The sequence below is a fragment of the Limulus polyphemus genome, unplaced genomic scaffold, assembly GCF_000517525.1.
Source record: "Limulus polyphemus unplaced genomic scaffold, Limulus_polyphemus-2.1.2 Scaffold328, whole genome shotgun sequence".
NCBI classification, from domain to species: Eukaryota; Metazoa; Arthropoda; class Merostomata; order Xiphosura; family Limulidae; genus Limulus; species Limulus polyphemus.
Genome location: NW_013665938.1, coordinates 478149 through 493469, shown reverse-complemented (window position 1 = coordinate 493469; position 15321 = coordinate 478149). Strand labels below are relative to the sequence as shown.

The window sequence follows — 15321 nt, the reverse complement described above, 5'->3', positions numbered from 1 at the left end:
AAAAGAAAAATTATGTGTTTTTACAGCATTATGACAAAGAAGAAAAACTGCCACTGAAAAATAAAGTAATAGAGAAATAATGATGGTAACAAAAATATACATATTCATACAAGATATAAACAAATGTATAAAGTTTTAACAGCATGACATTTGTCCTTCATTAATAGAAATCATTTGCACAAGAAATATTGTCAACAATCAATGAATAATTTTTGGTGTACACTCTCAAATGATCTTCATAGGCACTGTTCGAGCAAGTGCATGTGGCATGTAGTTTGCTTAAAAATATTTACAAGAATTGGAAAATTCAGAAACCCCTAGTGCATTAGAATTATAAGATTTAGAAGCAAAGAAAAATGTTTTTGTTTTGTCTAAACTTTCTTTTGCTTCTAAATCTAGCCCTATATTAAATCATAGTATACATAATAAGGTAGATATGGATTACCAGTGTTACTATAATGTATTTCACAAGGGGGAAAATGTAGTTTTCTCAATATTACCAAAACCATAAACATATGAATTTAAAATATATGAATTAAAAAACAAATATCAGTCAATAAGGTATTAATTGATACTTAAAAACTTTATATTTGGCCTACACTAATGCTTCACGGGTATAAAACACAATGCCTTTTGCTGAGAAAAGGATGTTTTGTTGAACCACTCTAGGTTCGTGAAATAGGTCAGTATTTTTGTCAAAACCTCTGCAATATTTGTGAAAAATGTGGTTTAGCACATCTAAGGTAGTCCATTAAGAAGTTTCAGTTGTTTTTGTTCCATCTTATAAACACAAAATAGAATCAGAAAATATTTTGATGTGTAGGACTAAATGCACAGAAGATGATGCCAAACCAATATTGAACTGATAACTATGAAATTTTAAAATTGTCAAATATGTACCTTTATATATTTTTTTATGTATGTGATGGCATACTTATTGTTCAACAATCATTCATCTACTCACTTTAATAAAGCTACTGCATACAGTTTACTAGATCTGTATGATGTGTTGCAGTACAGATTAATATATATCTATACCATATTAGTATTATTGATATTATATGCAAGGTGCACGTACTTTTAAGTTACCAGAAGTAATGTCAGTATATACAAACTAATGCCATCTTTGAATCGAACATTTGTAATATATACCAAGCAAGATATATCACTAGTACGAAAATATCAACTCCTTGTTTTTATGGGAAAAGGGATACTTTCAAGACACAAGCTATACGATGGTATTACTATTAATTTACCATGACAGGCCTTTTTGTGAGAAAAACCGAGTTTTTGGGCTGGCTCCTAAATCTGAAAATATTTGTTGAGGCATGTCTTATTTTTTATAGTTTTGGTAAAATTGGTAGCTGCTAATTTTTCGCAAATATTTAATGTTAGAGAATAAATGTTTTCTTGCTGCTTCTCTAACATAATGTATCACTTTAAACCAGGCCTTGACAAATCTCAGGTGATAGGTCATCATGGTGATTAAAAACTTTATTGTGGCACCTGGTATTTTCTCCCATTTTATTAGGCACCTGGCTCCTTAAAAGAGATCATTGCAAGGAGGGTTTATGCTGTCAGCTCAGATGATCCTGATAAGGATCTTGTAGAAAGTGAAGTGAAGTGGTGTTATGTAGTCTTTCAATTCCAAGATCACAACTTTTCTTAGCAGTTCTGCAATTTTAGTTTTTCTTAGCTACACAAGATATATATTGACTGTTCTCCCAATAATTTCATCCCACTATTTTACAATCCAGTTTTTGTCACTTGCATCAACTACGACTGACACTATTTTTTATGCTTTATTAAAAGGTACTGTCTGATAGCATGTTAGTCTAATAATCAATCACTTCCCATAACCTTAAAATGTTTTCAATTTGATTTTATTGTCTTTAGCTGACTTCTATATTTGCTTCACAAATTATCATAATGAATAAAAGGTCTATTACTATGCTGTTCAATGCATAATTGTAGATAACACATTTCCACTTTCTTCACAAGTATTTAAAATTGTAATGAGACATGACTGAATATCCAACAAATATAATGTGGAACTAGATTTGCATGTGTGTTGCAACTGTACAATTAAATTACAAAGACTGCTGTGAATAGCCTTGGGGAAGAGGGCCAAATTAAAAATTTGAACTGAAATTTCTGAAGAATAGGTGTCCAAACAGAAGACTAGCCCAGATCCAAAAACTTCTATGGGTGGCACTGGTTAGATAAGTATTAGAATTAAATATCTGTTCATTAAGTCTCAGTTTTACAAGACCAGTCAGAGATACATTAATCACATTTAAAATATTTCTAAAATTTAACCATCTCTACAGTAAATGATACAATGCATAAATTCATTGACAAGCTAATACTTAACTTGGTCTATACCAAAGGATTTAAAAGCAGCAAAAGTTCTTCAAAAAAATATTAAAAAAGCTTTAGTAACAATAATAGGAACCTGATGATGACAAAACCTTGTCGAAACGTTGTACATTTGCTGTTATGTTAAACTTATATTAAAGTTTTTCTTCATTACCCATTCAAGCCGTCTCCAGCCATTAATAATAGGAAATAATTTTGCAGAAGTCCAGAGCACAAAAATAATGGTCATTCTGCAAAACATTAACAAAGAACTCCACAATTTTTTTTGTTAGATAGCATGCTGAAACTTGAGTTCTAAATGTATTGATAAACAGAGAAAATTAGTACTTACAGTACCAGGTTGCAAGAAAAGTTAAAATAACCTTGAATAATCTTATATATAAAAAACAACAACAAGGTACAGCTATTCCAGAATATATCTTAACTCATTACAGAGACTCCTAATTGTTTAACTTTACAAAATTATTCTACTGATTGAATTTTTCTCATGGAACACTAGCAAAAATAGTTGTTAAAAATGAAATTATAGTATATGTATGAGATGTAACGAATATATTCTTATTAGGCATAAATATTAATGACATAGTTAAAATGTTGGTATACTTATATTTCAATTTCAAAAATAATTATATTCATCTTAATATAAACACCATTTGAAATTTAATATAATTTTTTCCACCTTCCAAGAATCAATTCGCTTAGTGTCAAAACTGCTTTTCTACAAACTGTAAAACATTATCCACAAAGTGTATTTCACATCATTCACAATATTCCATTTTTTTACATTATACTGTGAAGTGATTATATCGATTTATTTACTAATTATCCGATTGATGTAACTAATATTACATTGACTAATATATAATAATTTAGAAAACTTCACTCCAGATAAGATTAAAAAATACTGTAAGCACACATTCATATGTAATGTAACATGTGTAAGGTTGCCTCTCACCCATCACAGCAACCAAGCAAAAAACATCAAATAACATTAATTTGTTCAAATACTTTCCCAACAAAAGTTTAAAAGCATTAAAATTAACAATAAACCATAAGTAACAGAAAATAATTTTTCCAAAGAAAAAGTCTGCACCTGTTATATACCCCTAACATTATAGTGTGTATTCTGAAACACCCTCCCCCCCAAAAAAAAACTGTCCAAACACTATTAACAATTCTATATTCCTTCAAAACCTTTTCTAGTTACACAATACGCATTATAGAAAATATAGACAGAAGGTAGTTGCATACTTTGTTGAAGATAATATCTATCTTACATGAACTGCACCCATGAAGGTACAAATATTTCATACATATATAACATTTTGTGTCCTTTGTTTTTACAAGTGACAAATTCAGAGAAAACAACATAAATTAATTAACAAATAATCTAGTTATTTTGCAGACAAATTTAAAATGAGCACTCACCAATTTAATTTTATTGGAGAAAAAACTGAAGGTAATAGAAATATGCGACAAATGTGATGCTATAACAATATGGGTATTTTTATCCTTTTTGTGTTGTCTCAAAATTTAAACATCAAGTTTTTTTTTACTTTTTATATTCTTGAAATTAGTAACAATGTATTTATGTTACCATACTTTACTAAGCTGGCATACAAAACTATAATTTTCACTTAATTACTCAGCAATAATCATTTGTATCAAACTGTATTACAAAAGGGACACAGATACATTAATATCACTAATTTATCACCTCTTGAGAAAAGAACAGTAAAAGGTGATCTTATTGAAGTGTACAAGATTATCTGAAAGACTGATAGGAAGATCTCTGAATTTTCTGTGCTCTATTCTGAAGACAATAAGATGAGATGAAGCAAGGTTTAGACTTGGAAGGAAAAGACAGACTAGGCTCCAGTAAAATGTTTTATTTTTGTAACAGGGTAACTGGCTTATGGAATAAGTTGCTATCAGCAGTAATGAAGTATTTAAGAAGGGAATTGATGATTTTCTGAAAAATAAAGGGTGAAATTAAATTTTTCAAGTTTCTTAAGTGTGGGTATGCCAGGACACTCTTGAAGGACCAGATATTCCTTTGTTGTCTATATGTTATATACATTTCCCATGAGAAAACATGTTATACATCCTACACATAGAACCGAGTCTGTGAAAGTTGACGGATTAGATTTACAGAAACAGTAACACCAAAATCCAAGAAAATAAGTGATTAACACTTTTTCATCTAACTGTAAAGAGTAATATGGTTTTCAGTTACAAAAAGTGTCTTCCATGGGAAATAGGTTTTCTAACAGCAAGATATACTTAGAATGAAATATATTAAATTCCGAGAGCAGTAAACATTCAAATCTACACTCCTAAACATAATAATAATAATAAAGTATTAAACTTGTTTCTATTCTATGCATATAAAAAATGATGTACAGAACTAGATAAGGAAATCAATCTACTATGTAACCTTATGCTGTATACTTGAATATATGTGTAAGAAGCTCTCAATATGATTCTATATACTCTGTTTTACCAGTAAACACTCAAAAAAGAAAGCATGATTTTCCCACAATATACTACTCAATATTAAACACTGTGCAAGCTGAAATTCCATATATACATATGGCTTTGAATCAACATTTTCTAATTATATTCACATAGTTAATAACTACACAATGTAATAATCTATTCCATATCAAGCGCAGTGTCAAGGAAAATTTAGCAAAATTTGTCACTTTATGAATCATCTACCCTGAAATACACTTCCTAAAAATTATTTTTATTTAAACACGTATACATAACATTAAATAACACACTTACGTATAATAGATGTAATTCAATGCTAAACTTACCCCCATGTTCTGCAAATTTTGGATTTGTAAGAATCTGCTTTGCAAACTTCAACCCATTTTTATATTGTTTATGTTCATAGCATTTCTGCAAAGGAAAACACTATTAAGTACTTTTGGATGAACATGATTTAAAATTTAGTTCACAAAACAGTGATACTAAAATCTACCCATATATATAAATTTATTAAATTTTAGGAAGATATGCATTCTTATATATTAGCAGCACTGACAGTGATCAATTGTTTACTGTAGAATAAAACAATTTTATGCTATCACAAATCTGTAGACATATCAATAACCTTACCAATAATCCTAAAGTACTTTCATTAGTTACTGTTTTGAGTCTCATTATGTAGGTCTTTTATTGTTAGCTTTCAACTCCATAACTGAAAACAGTTATTCTACATACTTCTACATATTCTACATAATTTTAAAAGTAACATAACATTTATATTGTAACATATTTCAGTTATATGTTTTCATTACTTCACACTCATTTTCATTCAAAAACTATTAATTTTGATTTTATTTATTTACTTATATTTATCAATTAGTAAATTTTAATTAAATAAAATCTGCTTTCATTTAAACTAACTCAATACCAGTTAGCATAGCAACTTCTTACATCTGACAAGAGAAAAGAGAGGTAACATGAAACAAGTTATAAAGTATGGCTCTTTCTGTAAATACGTATAACATTTTTAAACAAATAACACTTCTTTTTCCTTTATTACATAAAAAAAAAGAAAAACTAGTCAAATGATGAATGAGTCACTTTTTTTAAAACTATTTTGATGCAGTTTGATTTTTATCTCTGTATGATATTTCTATTAGAAGCTGTTTTTTGAAGTGGCAAGGTATTCACGATTGCAGTGAAATATTTAATCTAATGATGAGCTTTAGGGAAAGTATTTTATAGGTTTGATTTTGATTAATCAAAACTTGAGTTACTCATTTCACTTGTTAATTACCCTATGTATTTAAATATATCTACTTACTGTTTCATCATTCTTCTATGATTTTTGTCGTTCAGTTTGGCTGTTATTTTAACAATTGGTCTAAATGTTTCTTTAGTACAACAGTTGTTTTTATTAATTGACTGTTTATGAACTTCAAAAATAACTAGTTGATAAATACTTATTACAAGAAATATGGGATTTATGAAAATGTTCTCCTTTAGTTAACTGATATCAACAATCACAAAGCACAAACTAACCTTTCTCATAAACATGTGTACAGTTGCAACACACTACAAATTTGTTTTGTAAATTTCCATTTCTTACACAGTCACGCAATCAGAAAAATAAAAACAAAATACAAATTAGAAACGTAAATATACATTTAAAATATCCATTCCAAAATGGATCTCATACTTATAACTTGTAAGAGATTTTATAACTGGAGACTTTCGAACATGAGTTGGCTTGATTCAAGTAACATTATAACTTCTGAAATGATACTGTTCAAAATTTCAGCCCATGTAGGGTCCATATATTTTCACAAATGTACATTTTCCTGTTAGAGCAAAGGTTTGACTGTGAAGGCAATTTTGACCAGCTTAGTGTCAGATGTACTCTAAAAAAATTGTATTTTCTGTACTATTATTTAATATGACTTTACAATTCTGATATCATAAAAACAAATAACAATGATAAAAAAAAATTAAATGCACTTAAAACTGAAAAACACCATATAGCCTGATACAAAATTTGCTGATGGGAATAACTGCTACATACATACATATTATTTGACTACAATTTCTTGTTGACTTTGAATCATCTCAACCAACAATACTCATTTGGTGCTGACACGCTGAACTTATTACATTTAGAAACAAAACACAAAAAATTAGATGACAAAACATTCAAGATTTTATTAAAGCTCTTATTTCCAAAAATGATAATGGTTCAAAAATATACATGAATGACCTGAATACCGATAAGCAAAACAAAAAAAGAAAAAGGGAGAAAGGTATTACTGAAATAAATATCATATTATGAACATTATAATGTAAAATAAATAAAACAGGAAACAGTGGTCGACCAGATAGATATTTCTTGTACTCAGCCTTTCCTTAGAAGTTTTTTTTACAGCTCATAAAAAAGTTAAGTAAATATCCCTATAATGTGATTGATTTTAATTTTGTACAAAAATTTAATTTCAGGAGTTGATATACGTAAATGATATATAATTTTAATAACAAAAAACCATAGCATTATTAACTACTATGTTTGGGTATAAAGCCACTAGAGTTAAGAAAAGTGACTTTGTGTTCAAAAAAGGTTCACTTTGCCTCGGCATAAGCTTTAACCTGAAACCTTTTTGTAACGCAGTAGGACCAAATTACTTTTGGGTTAGCATTTGCAATGAATATTATGTTTTTGATCTGTCAAAGGAATATTTATATCAACATATCAATCATTTTTCAACCTTGTTTTTATGCTAAGCACTTCATTGTCTAATGTTTAAGTAGTGGAAAACTATGAATAACATAGCATCAAACCACTAGATATAGAGTTGTAAAAATGCACTTATTATTTTATTCTTAATCTTCCTTTGACGAAAAATAAAATAGTAAATTATAGTAACTAATTACTTAGACATTTATAACATTTTAAAATCAAAATGTAGAATTTAAAACATATAAACATTTATCTTTTTCCATAAAGATTACTTGTTCTATGACTGAAAAAAAAAAGACTTTTACTTATCTAAGAAAAACATGTGGCCAGGATTCAAATAAAACTAGTTATTTGGACTGCAGTGAGGTTGGATGGAAGAAGGCAAAAGATTGTTACTAATGGAGTTAAATTCAAATTTGACCCTTACTACTAGTGGAGTGCCTCAGGAGTATATGCTTACGCCTTTGCTTTTTTTTTTATTTATGTTAATGACATTGGACAGGAAGATTAATAACATTTGCTGATGATATTAAACACCTGAGTATTTCTAGTTGTGTTAAGGATATTGAGGTATTACACAATGCCTTGATAAATAGGAAAGTTGGACAATATTTGGCAAATTATATTTAATCATATTAAGTGCAACATTATAATAACTTAGAATATAAATTTAATACAGATGGTACCCACTCAATAGTGACTGAAGAGGATGATATTGGAATACTCATGGATAAATCAATTAAGTTGCAGTAGTGAATTCTATTAAAATTTTCAGATGATTTTATAGACGTGATTAAAAAAAAGTAAGTATCTCTATACAAATGACTAGTTTGACCTTAACTGGAATAGTGTGTACAGCTTTGGTAACTTTTGGTAATTTTACTTTTCCAAAGAATTGATATGCAACAACAGCCTTGAAAGACCAATTGAAGCATTGATGTCAATAAGTTATGTTATTTTCTTTTGATAAAAGTAGAATAACAGGTGATCTAATTTAAGCTTACAAGATATCTGGGGGATCAAAACAAAGGCCTCTGAAGTCTTTGTACTATATTATGAAAAGAACAGGATAGCAGGACACAAATTGAAGATTTATAAAAGACAAGTTAGGCTTCAGTTCAAAGTTTTATTATTTTAATAAGTAGGTTGCCATATGGAATGCATTACTACTGGCAATAATGGAAGCCAGCACTTCACAGGCATTACAGATAAATGAAGATTTCCTGAATAATAAAGTGCGGGAATAAGAATTAATTTTCTAAAGAGTGGATTTACAAGGACAGCCATGAAGGACCAAATGGTCCCTTGTTGTCTGTACCAGTAGTATATAATGATAAATACATGCTGAATAAATACACACTTCCCAGCATAAAAATCATGAGATACTATAATGGTCAAAAGTTAGCATTTAACCTTTTGGCTGAAAGCTGTCTAAATTTCACAAAAAAATTTAATTGTAAAATTACTTAGAGTTTTAAAGACAACTAATATTATCTGTTACTTTCCAGAGCCTTCTCTGGGTTGCTTGAAGTAAAAAGAATAAATGAAAATTAAAGATCACCTTCGCTTCAGAAAAATAATTTAAACATATTTTAAATATGTAACAAAAATCTCTTACAATTTATAAACAAAATAATTCACTTTTGAATTAAAGTTGGGCAGCCCATTTTTAAGCATGGATAGGATAAAAAGTAAGAGAAATGTATAAGGATGTATTTCAAAAATTAAGAATAAACTATTTCACAGAATTTTACAGGTTTAATATTTTTATAGCTTCTTTGAAATGTACATGTAGGCTTAAATCCACTCTTCAAACTTACAAACTATTAATAAATTTAATAAATACACTTGAGTTAAATAATGGGTGAAAACAAATAAACAATAAAAACGAAAGGAAAACTGCAGTGAAAAATTAAGTTCTTTCTATTTCTAACGTTAGTTCTAATTTCTGGTACTAAAAATTCTGTAAAATGTAATAAAATATAAGACTATTCTTAACTCACATAATTTTAATGCAGCAACAATTTTCAAAATTTTAAGCAATATTTTAACGATCTTCTTCGTAAAGATGTTTCTTTTTCAAAATAAACTTAGCTATTATGCAACTTCGAACATATACCATATATTATAGGCTTAAGATTACAAATGCACATTACTAAAGTTAGCACAGATATAATATTATTAGGCCCAAATGTAAGGAGTGTTAGGCTTAAGGTTAGCACTGTAGCATCGCTATGAAAGATGTTATAACGAGGCCCACTCAGTCCTCGGTAATTTGCTGCAAACTGAATATATAAACATACGAATACTGTAAAAATAAAAAAATTCTACAAACCAAAATTCTTTTGAAAAGAGCATTCTCTTTGGGAGGAAGAGGTTGGCTAGGGGACATTTATGAGCCTTTTAAATGTACAGCTATTAAAAACTACAACGATTATTTCATCCACACTCGTGCTAGAACCTCGTGGAAGATCCAAAGATGGCGGAGTTTTACTCTCGTTCTCGTATTAAAACTAGTTTTCCAAAAACGTTTTCTTAGTATTTTGTGTGATTTATTTTATGTTATGCTTTAGATAATTAGTATAAATCTTTAAAATATTAATTACGAATCACAAAACAATCTTTGAAGTATTTTGCAAAATAAAGCATTGGTAACGATACACAATCCCAGACGACATTGTACTATGATATCACTTAAAGCGATAAAGTCTCGTTTAGAGGTCTCTACATTGAAATATCTTAACTTTTAATAATCTTAAAATAAACAATAGCACATATTAAGTTGTTCAGTGCATAACACTGAAGTTGGCAAAGCATGCTTTTTTTAAGGATTAGTTAAGTAATGCAACTAAAGCAAATGTAAATTATGATGATATTTATTCGTTTATTTGCATGTCACAATCGTATATTCGATATCTTTCAAACTTACATCAATCTTACGAAAAATAAATGCTAATTTTTCATGTTTGTATACAGTTAACGAACAAATATGCTCTGACCTAAATAAAAAATATGCTATAGAGATGGCATCAAACCAATACTTTCTGTAGTAGGACGGACTAAGTTAAGGTTGCCTAAAAATAGAGCCAAAATAAAGTATTTGCGTTAGGACCTTTGGCATAAAAAGAAATCGCTGTGCTACCCCGCTTTTATAAATATATTTGTGAATTTATTTATCAAGAAAAATTACTTAAGACTGTTTGTTTATTTGTAATTAAGCACAAAGCTACACAATGGGTTATCTGTGCTGTACCCACCACGGGAAGTGAAACCCAGTTTTTAGCGTTGTAAATCCACAGATATACTGCTAAGCAACTGAGAGGCTACTTAAGACTGAAAATAAGCAAGTAGGCGAAGCTATAATGACTACAAATTGAACTGTACCAATATGAAGTTTATTGTTGTAAGCTATATTTTCATTGTTTTAATTTAGATGTTATCTAGAGGGCGCATGATGTTAAATTAGTACTAGAATACCAAGAACACTCGGAAATATAATAATCGAGAGATTTTGCGAAATGTATAGAATCGGGGAGCAGCGAGTCGGTCATTTTGGTTCAGCGAACTATTTAGTTTTAGTGAAATATTTGGATCGATGTTAGTTATTACGTATATTCAGTTACCCGATCAATTAGATGTGAAATTGTATAAGTGAGTTTTTTTTTGTTTTTTTTTCACTTATTCCGAGTCCCATTAGCAAGGTATGTTCGTTTGAAAGTCATTTGTAAAGCTGCTTAGTCCTGCAACAAGACAACAGTGTACAAGTGAAGGCACCTTGAAGAAACGTTAAAGAAAATATATATATACCGATTTTTTTATCATTATGTGAAGCAGACTTGGCCTTATGTTCATTTGGTAGTTTAAATGAACCAACCCAAATAAAGAACAGCATGAAAACAATAAAAAAATTCATAAAATATTGTTGTAAGCTATATTTTAAAGGGATTTTATTTAGGTATCTATTTGCTTGCTAGAGAGAATTTGTTTGTTTTGCTTTTTAGAGCAAAGCGACATTGGCCTAGCAGTGTCCATTACATGGAATCAAACCCGGATTTTAGCATTATACGTCTATAAACTTACTGCTCTTTCATCGAGAGACTGCTAGAGGGAGGGTGGCGTTAGTAATTATGATGATGTAATGACAAGCAGCAGGAATCATAAAATCTTAGAACTATATAAATGTTGAATGACTTGAGTATTGAAGCATATTATGGTAATATAATTTAAACTGGAAAACAACGATTTATAAGCATAATGGCTTATTTTTTAAGGAACATACTACATGTTTCGACAGGACTTTGGTCTGTGTTCTTTGGGTTCTGTCTAAACATCTAGTACATTCACCCCAAAATAAACTACTTCTTATATGACCATGTGTTATGCAAAACTTCATAAACTTAGAATTAATTTTTTGAAGACTTCTGCAGTAAAATATTAAAATAGAAAATGCATGATGTGCTTACATACCACAAAACACGTAAAATCCTGGCATTGCTCTTTAAAACAGTACCTGATGAATCCTTCTTTTTTTATGGTTTAAGCAGGCTACTGTGAAGGAAATCTGATAATAATGCAGGGAAGGTTGGAATGATAAATTTTGGTGCCATGACCTTGGATAATGTTATTTTGGATATTTATTTTCTTTGGATGAGGGTCTTGTTGTCGATGCTCTTCAAGTTATTGTACAACTGAGTTGGATCTTTGCTATGGAGTGACATTTTCCAGGAGAAATACCTATTATAAAGAGGAAAAGACAACCACTTCAGGTAAGTGTTTATCAGGGAGAATGGTTGGGTCAAAAGTAAGTCACTTCCTGGACATCAGACTTTTTTCTGATGATGCAGTGTCCTTGACAAACATTTCCCTGTGACCACAGCCCAGCAAAGTAGGACCATCGGTATCTGCAGCACCCATAGTGACATAGCTCCCATCCTGAGGTTTGATCTCAATGAATGGTAGACACAATTGATTGAGAATAATCGAAATTCATTAGGTTCACAGCTGATTAGGGTGGTTTCTATACAACCCTAGGTAACGCCAACCAGAGTAAAAACTTTCTATCTCTGGTCAGTGTTACCACTCAATCAATAGAGAGAAGGGATGTCATTGGTGGACGGCGTTCATAAACATAAAGTATAATAAGGTGAATATGGTGATTTGTGGGAAAATGGTGTTTGCATCTACATGATATCATTAATCCCCCTGTGTACTTCAATCTTTCTTTGCCATACTGTTTATGAGTTCTGATGCACTGAACTATGAAACTTTCTTTATAATCACTCTGTAATACGCCATCGACCACTGAGATGTGGCTTTTAAGGTAGTTTTTTCAAGCTTCGCCTAAGGCAAGGACTGGAGGCTACCAAGGTTTAACAGACTTTTAATAATATATGATGATTTTTTACCAGCTACATTCGAGTCGGGACATTAGAAATTGGTGTTGGCACTATACATTGTGTGTTACCCAGATATGAAACTGGCTTAGACAGGGTAAACTTCAGCAAAAGAATTGTTGGGTCTCCTCTACAAAGAACACTCCTGGATATCACCACGCTTCTCTCAGAAACTGAATAAGGTAATCAGTATATGTTGGGTATTATCAATTACTTCACCAAGTGAGATGAAACATAGTCCTGTTATTAGAACAATGGCTAGCCATATTCGAAGCATCCAAAGAAATTCACACAGAGTAGAGAACTAATTTTTACTAGCCAACTGTTCTCTGAGTTGTACAAGATGCTGGGCATGGTGAAGAAGTGAACTTCACCTTATCAAGTCCAGTCTAATGGTTTGGAAATAAAGGTGATACATACTATTATGTAGATGCTTGCAAAGTTTGTCAGTCTGTCAATTCTGATTGAACTGACTACAATAAACACTTTCTGTATGTTATGATTGAATACTACACAATGGAACAGAGTTTGGCAAATTCTTTACAGAACATGCTCATGTTTAATAGAGAAATATTGCTCTCTGTATATGCAATTTATAGTCCACCACAACATTAGTGTCTTGTAATGCCTACAGGCATGCTTTGAATGGATGCAAACTGTATTAGTTGACATGCACGAGTTCGCAGATCAACAGTTGGCAATGGGTGCTATATGGTAGAGAATACATTATGACACAACAATCAAAAAGCATTTATTCCAGTGCAAAGACTGAGTTTGGCTTTGGTACATGCCAATGGCATAGAAGCCACTCGATCTGGTTGTCTAAGTTTATACCTAACACTCTTGAAAAATGATTTTACCAATGTATGAGATACAGTCATATGGCACACATAGAACATGTCAACAAATTGTTACCATAATTTATAAACACCCCATTGTGCACTGGTTTAACCAAGAACTGGAGGTTGAGACCAATGAGTTTGAGGGTAACAAGAGTACAGATCAGCATGTAAGACAATCACTGACTGACAGGAAGCAGCATTCCTTGCTTTCCAAGCTATCAAGTATGGATTACATTAATTGATTTTCACATGATTATCTGCAGCTAGGATAATCGTTTGTCAAAAAATCAATAACTGAATGACTTTTGTGGACCTTGTTTTCCGAGTTATTGAATGTTACTGTCTCAAAATGTATGGTCTATCACATGATTACCAGTAAGTTACGACATTTGACCATTATAAGGTTGACGGAACCAAAAGGAAGTTGTGACCCTTATTTTATGAGCTATTGAGCTGAATTTAGCATATGAATTTAGAATATCAGCTATTAGCTGCTCAATTACTGCACTTTTAAGAGGACTTGTGTTTGTAGATGTAAGGGCTAGAACATATCAAGTTTGTACAACTAGAACTGAAAGAGTTTTGTGACCCAACTTCCCAAGCTATTGAGCACCTTTCTCTACCAAAGCAGTCGTCGAATGCTTCGTGGGAAACTCATGATTTAGCTCATGAGTGGTGAAACTTTTCAAGAACAACACATGGAATGTCCACGAGAGCCCCTCAGTACATGTGAGGATATATAACACCTCCACGGATAGCCAGCAGTTGTGCTATTGGTCAACACAGTATAAGAATCAAGTTGTAGCAGAGATGAATCAATCTTATTTCATTGGATTTGTCTTTCTTTATTGGGTTATTAACTGTATATATATAACACCTCCACGGATAGCCAGCAGTTGTACTATTGGTCAACACAGTATAAGAATCAAGTTGTAGCAGAGATGAATCAATCTTATTTCATTGGATTTGTCTTTCTTTATTGGGTTATTAACTGTATAAATGGGATCAACTCATGTATGGTGACCTAATAAATCTGGTAGGTTGGTTACGATGTTGGTAACTAAGGCAGTGAATATACTTTATTATGTATTATTGTGTATAGCCAAGGTTAGTTTGAGAGAGTGGTTAATATATAGGGAAACAATAGAGTGGGTGTTAATTCTGGCAAGGTGAATTTAAGCTAAAAAGTCTTGATTCAGTTGAATTCTATGCAAGATTACTTATTTCTTAATGGTTGAGAATAAGATGAGTTTCACGGCTCACACTTGGTGGCACGTTGCAACACCATAGTTATCGATGTGTAGTTCACGGGGGTAGCCAGAGATGATTACCAAAGCAAATGAGCACAATACCAGATCTCAAAGTATGAAGCTAACTATGTTTGTTGGGTTGTGAAGCATTGTTTGAAAATTGTGAATCTGTTATTTTCATTAATGTGGACGACAGAATATCTTAGTTTTAACACAGTGTTACGTTCTTTCTG

General features: G+C 30.9%; 1 protein-coding gene across 1 annotated transcript in view; it reads right to left on the bottom strand.

Annotated features, from left to right (window-relative positions):
• Positions 1–10222, bottom strand: part of LOC106457423 (N-alpha-acetyltransferase 15, NatA auxiliary subunit-like) — a 77165-nt gene extending 66943 nt beyond the window's left edge. Inside the window, exons 1-2 of the mRNA XM_013916837.2 lie at positions 9939–10222; positions 5202–5286 (exon numbers count right to left, since the gene is read on the bottom strand). Of these exons, the coding sequence (XP_013772291.1) occupies positions 5202–5286; positions 9939–9995 (142 nt within the window). The 5' untranslated portion in view covers positions 9996–10222. The remainder of the gene's footprint in view (positions 1–5201; positions 5287–9938) is intronic.
• Positions 10223–15321: the final 5099 nt, after the last annotated feature.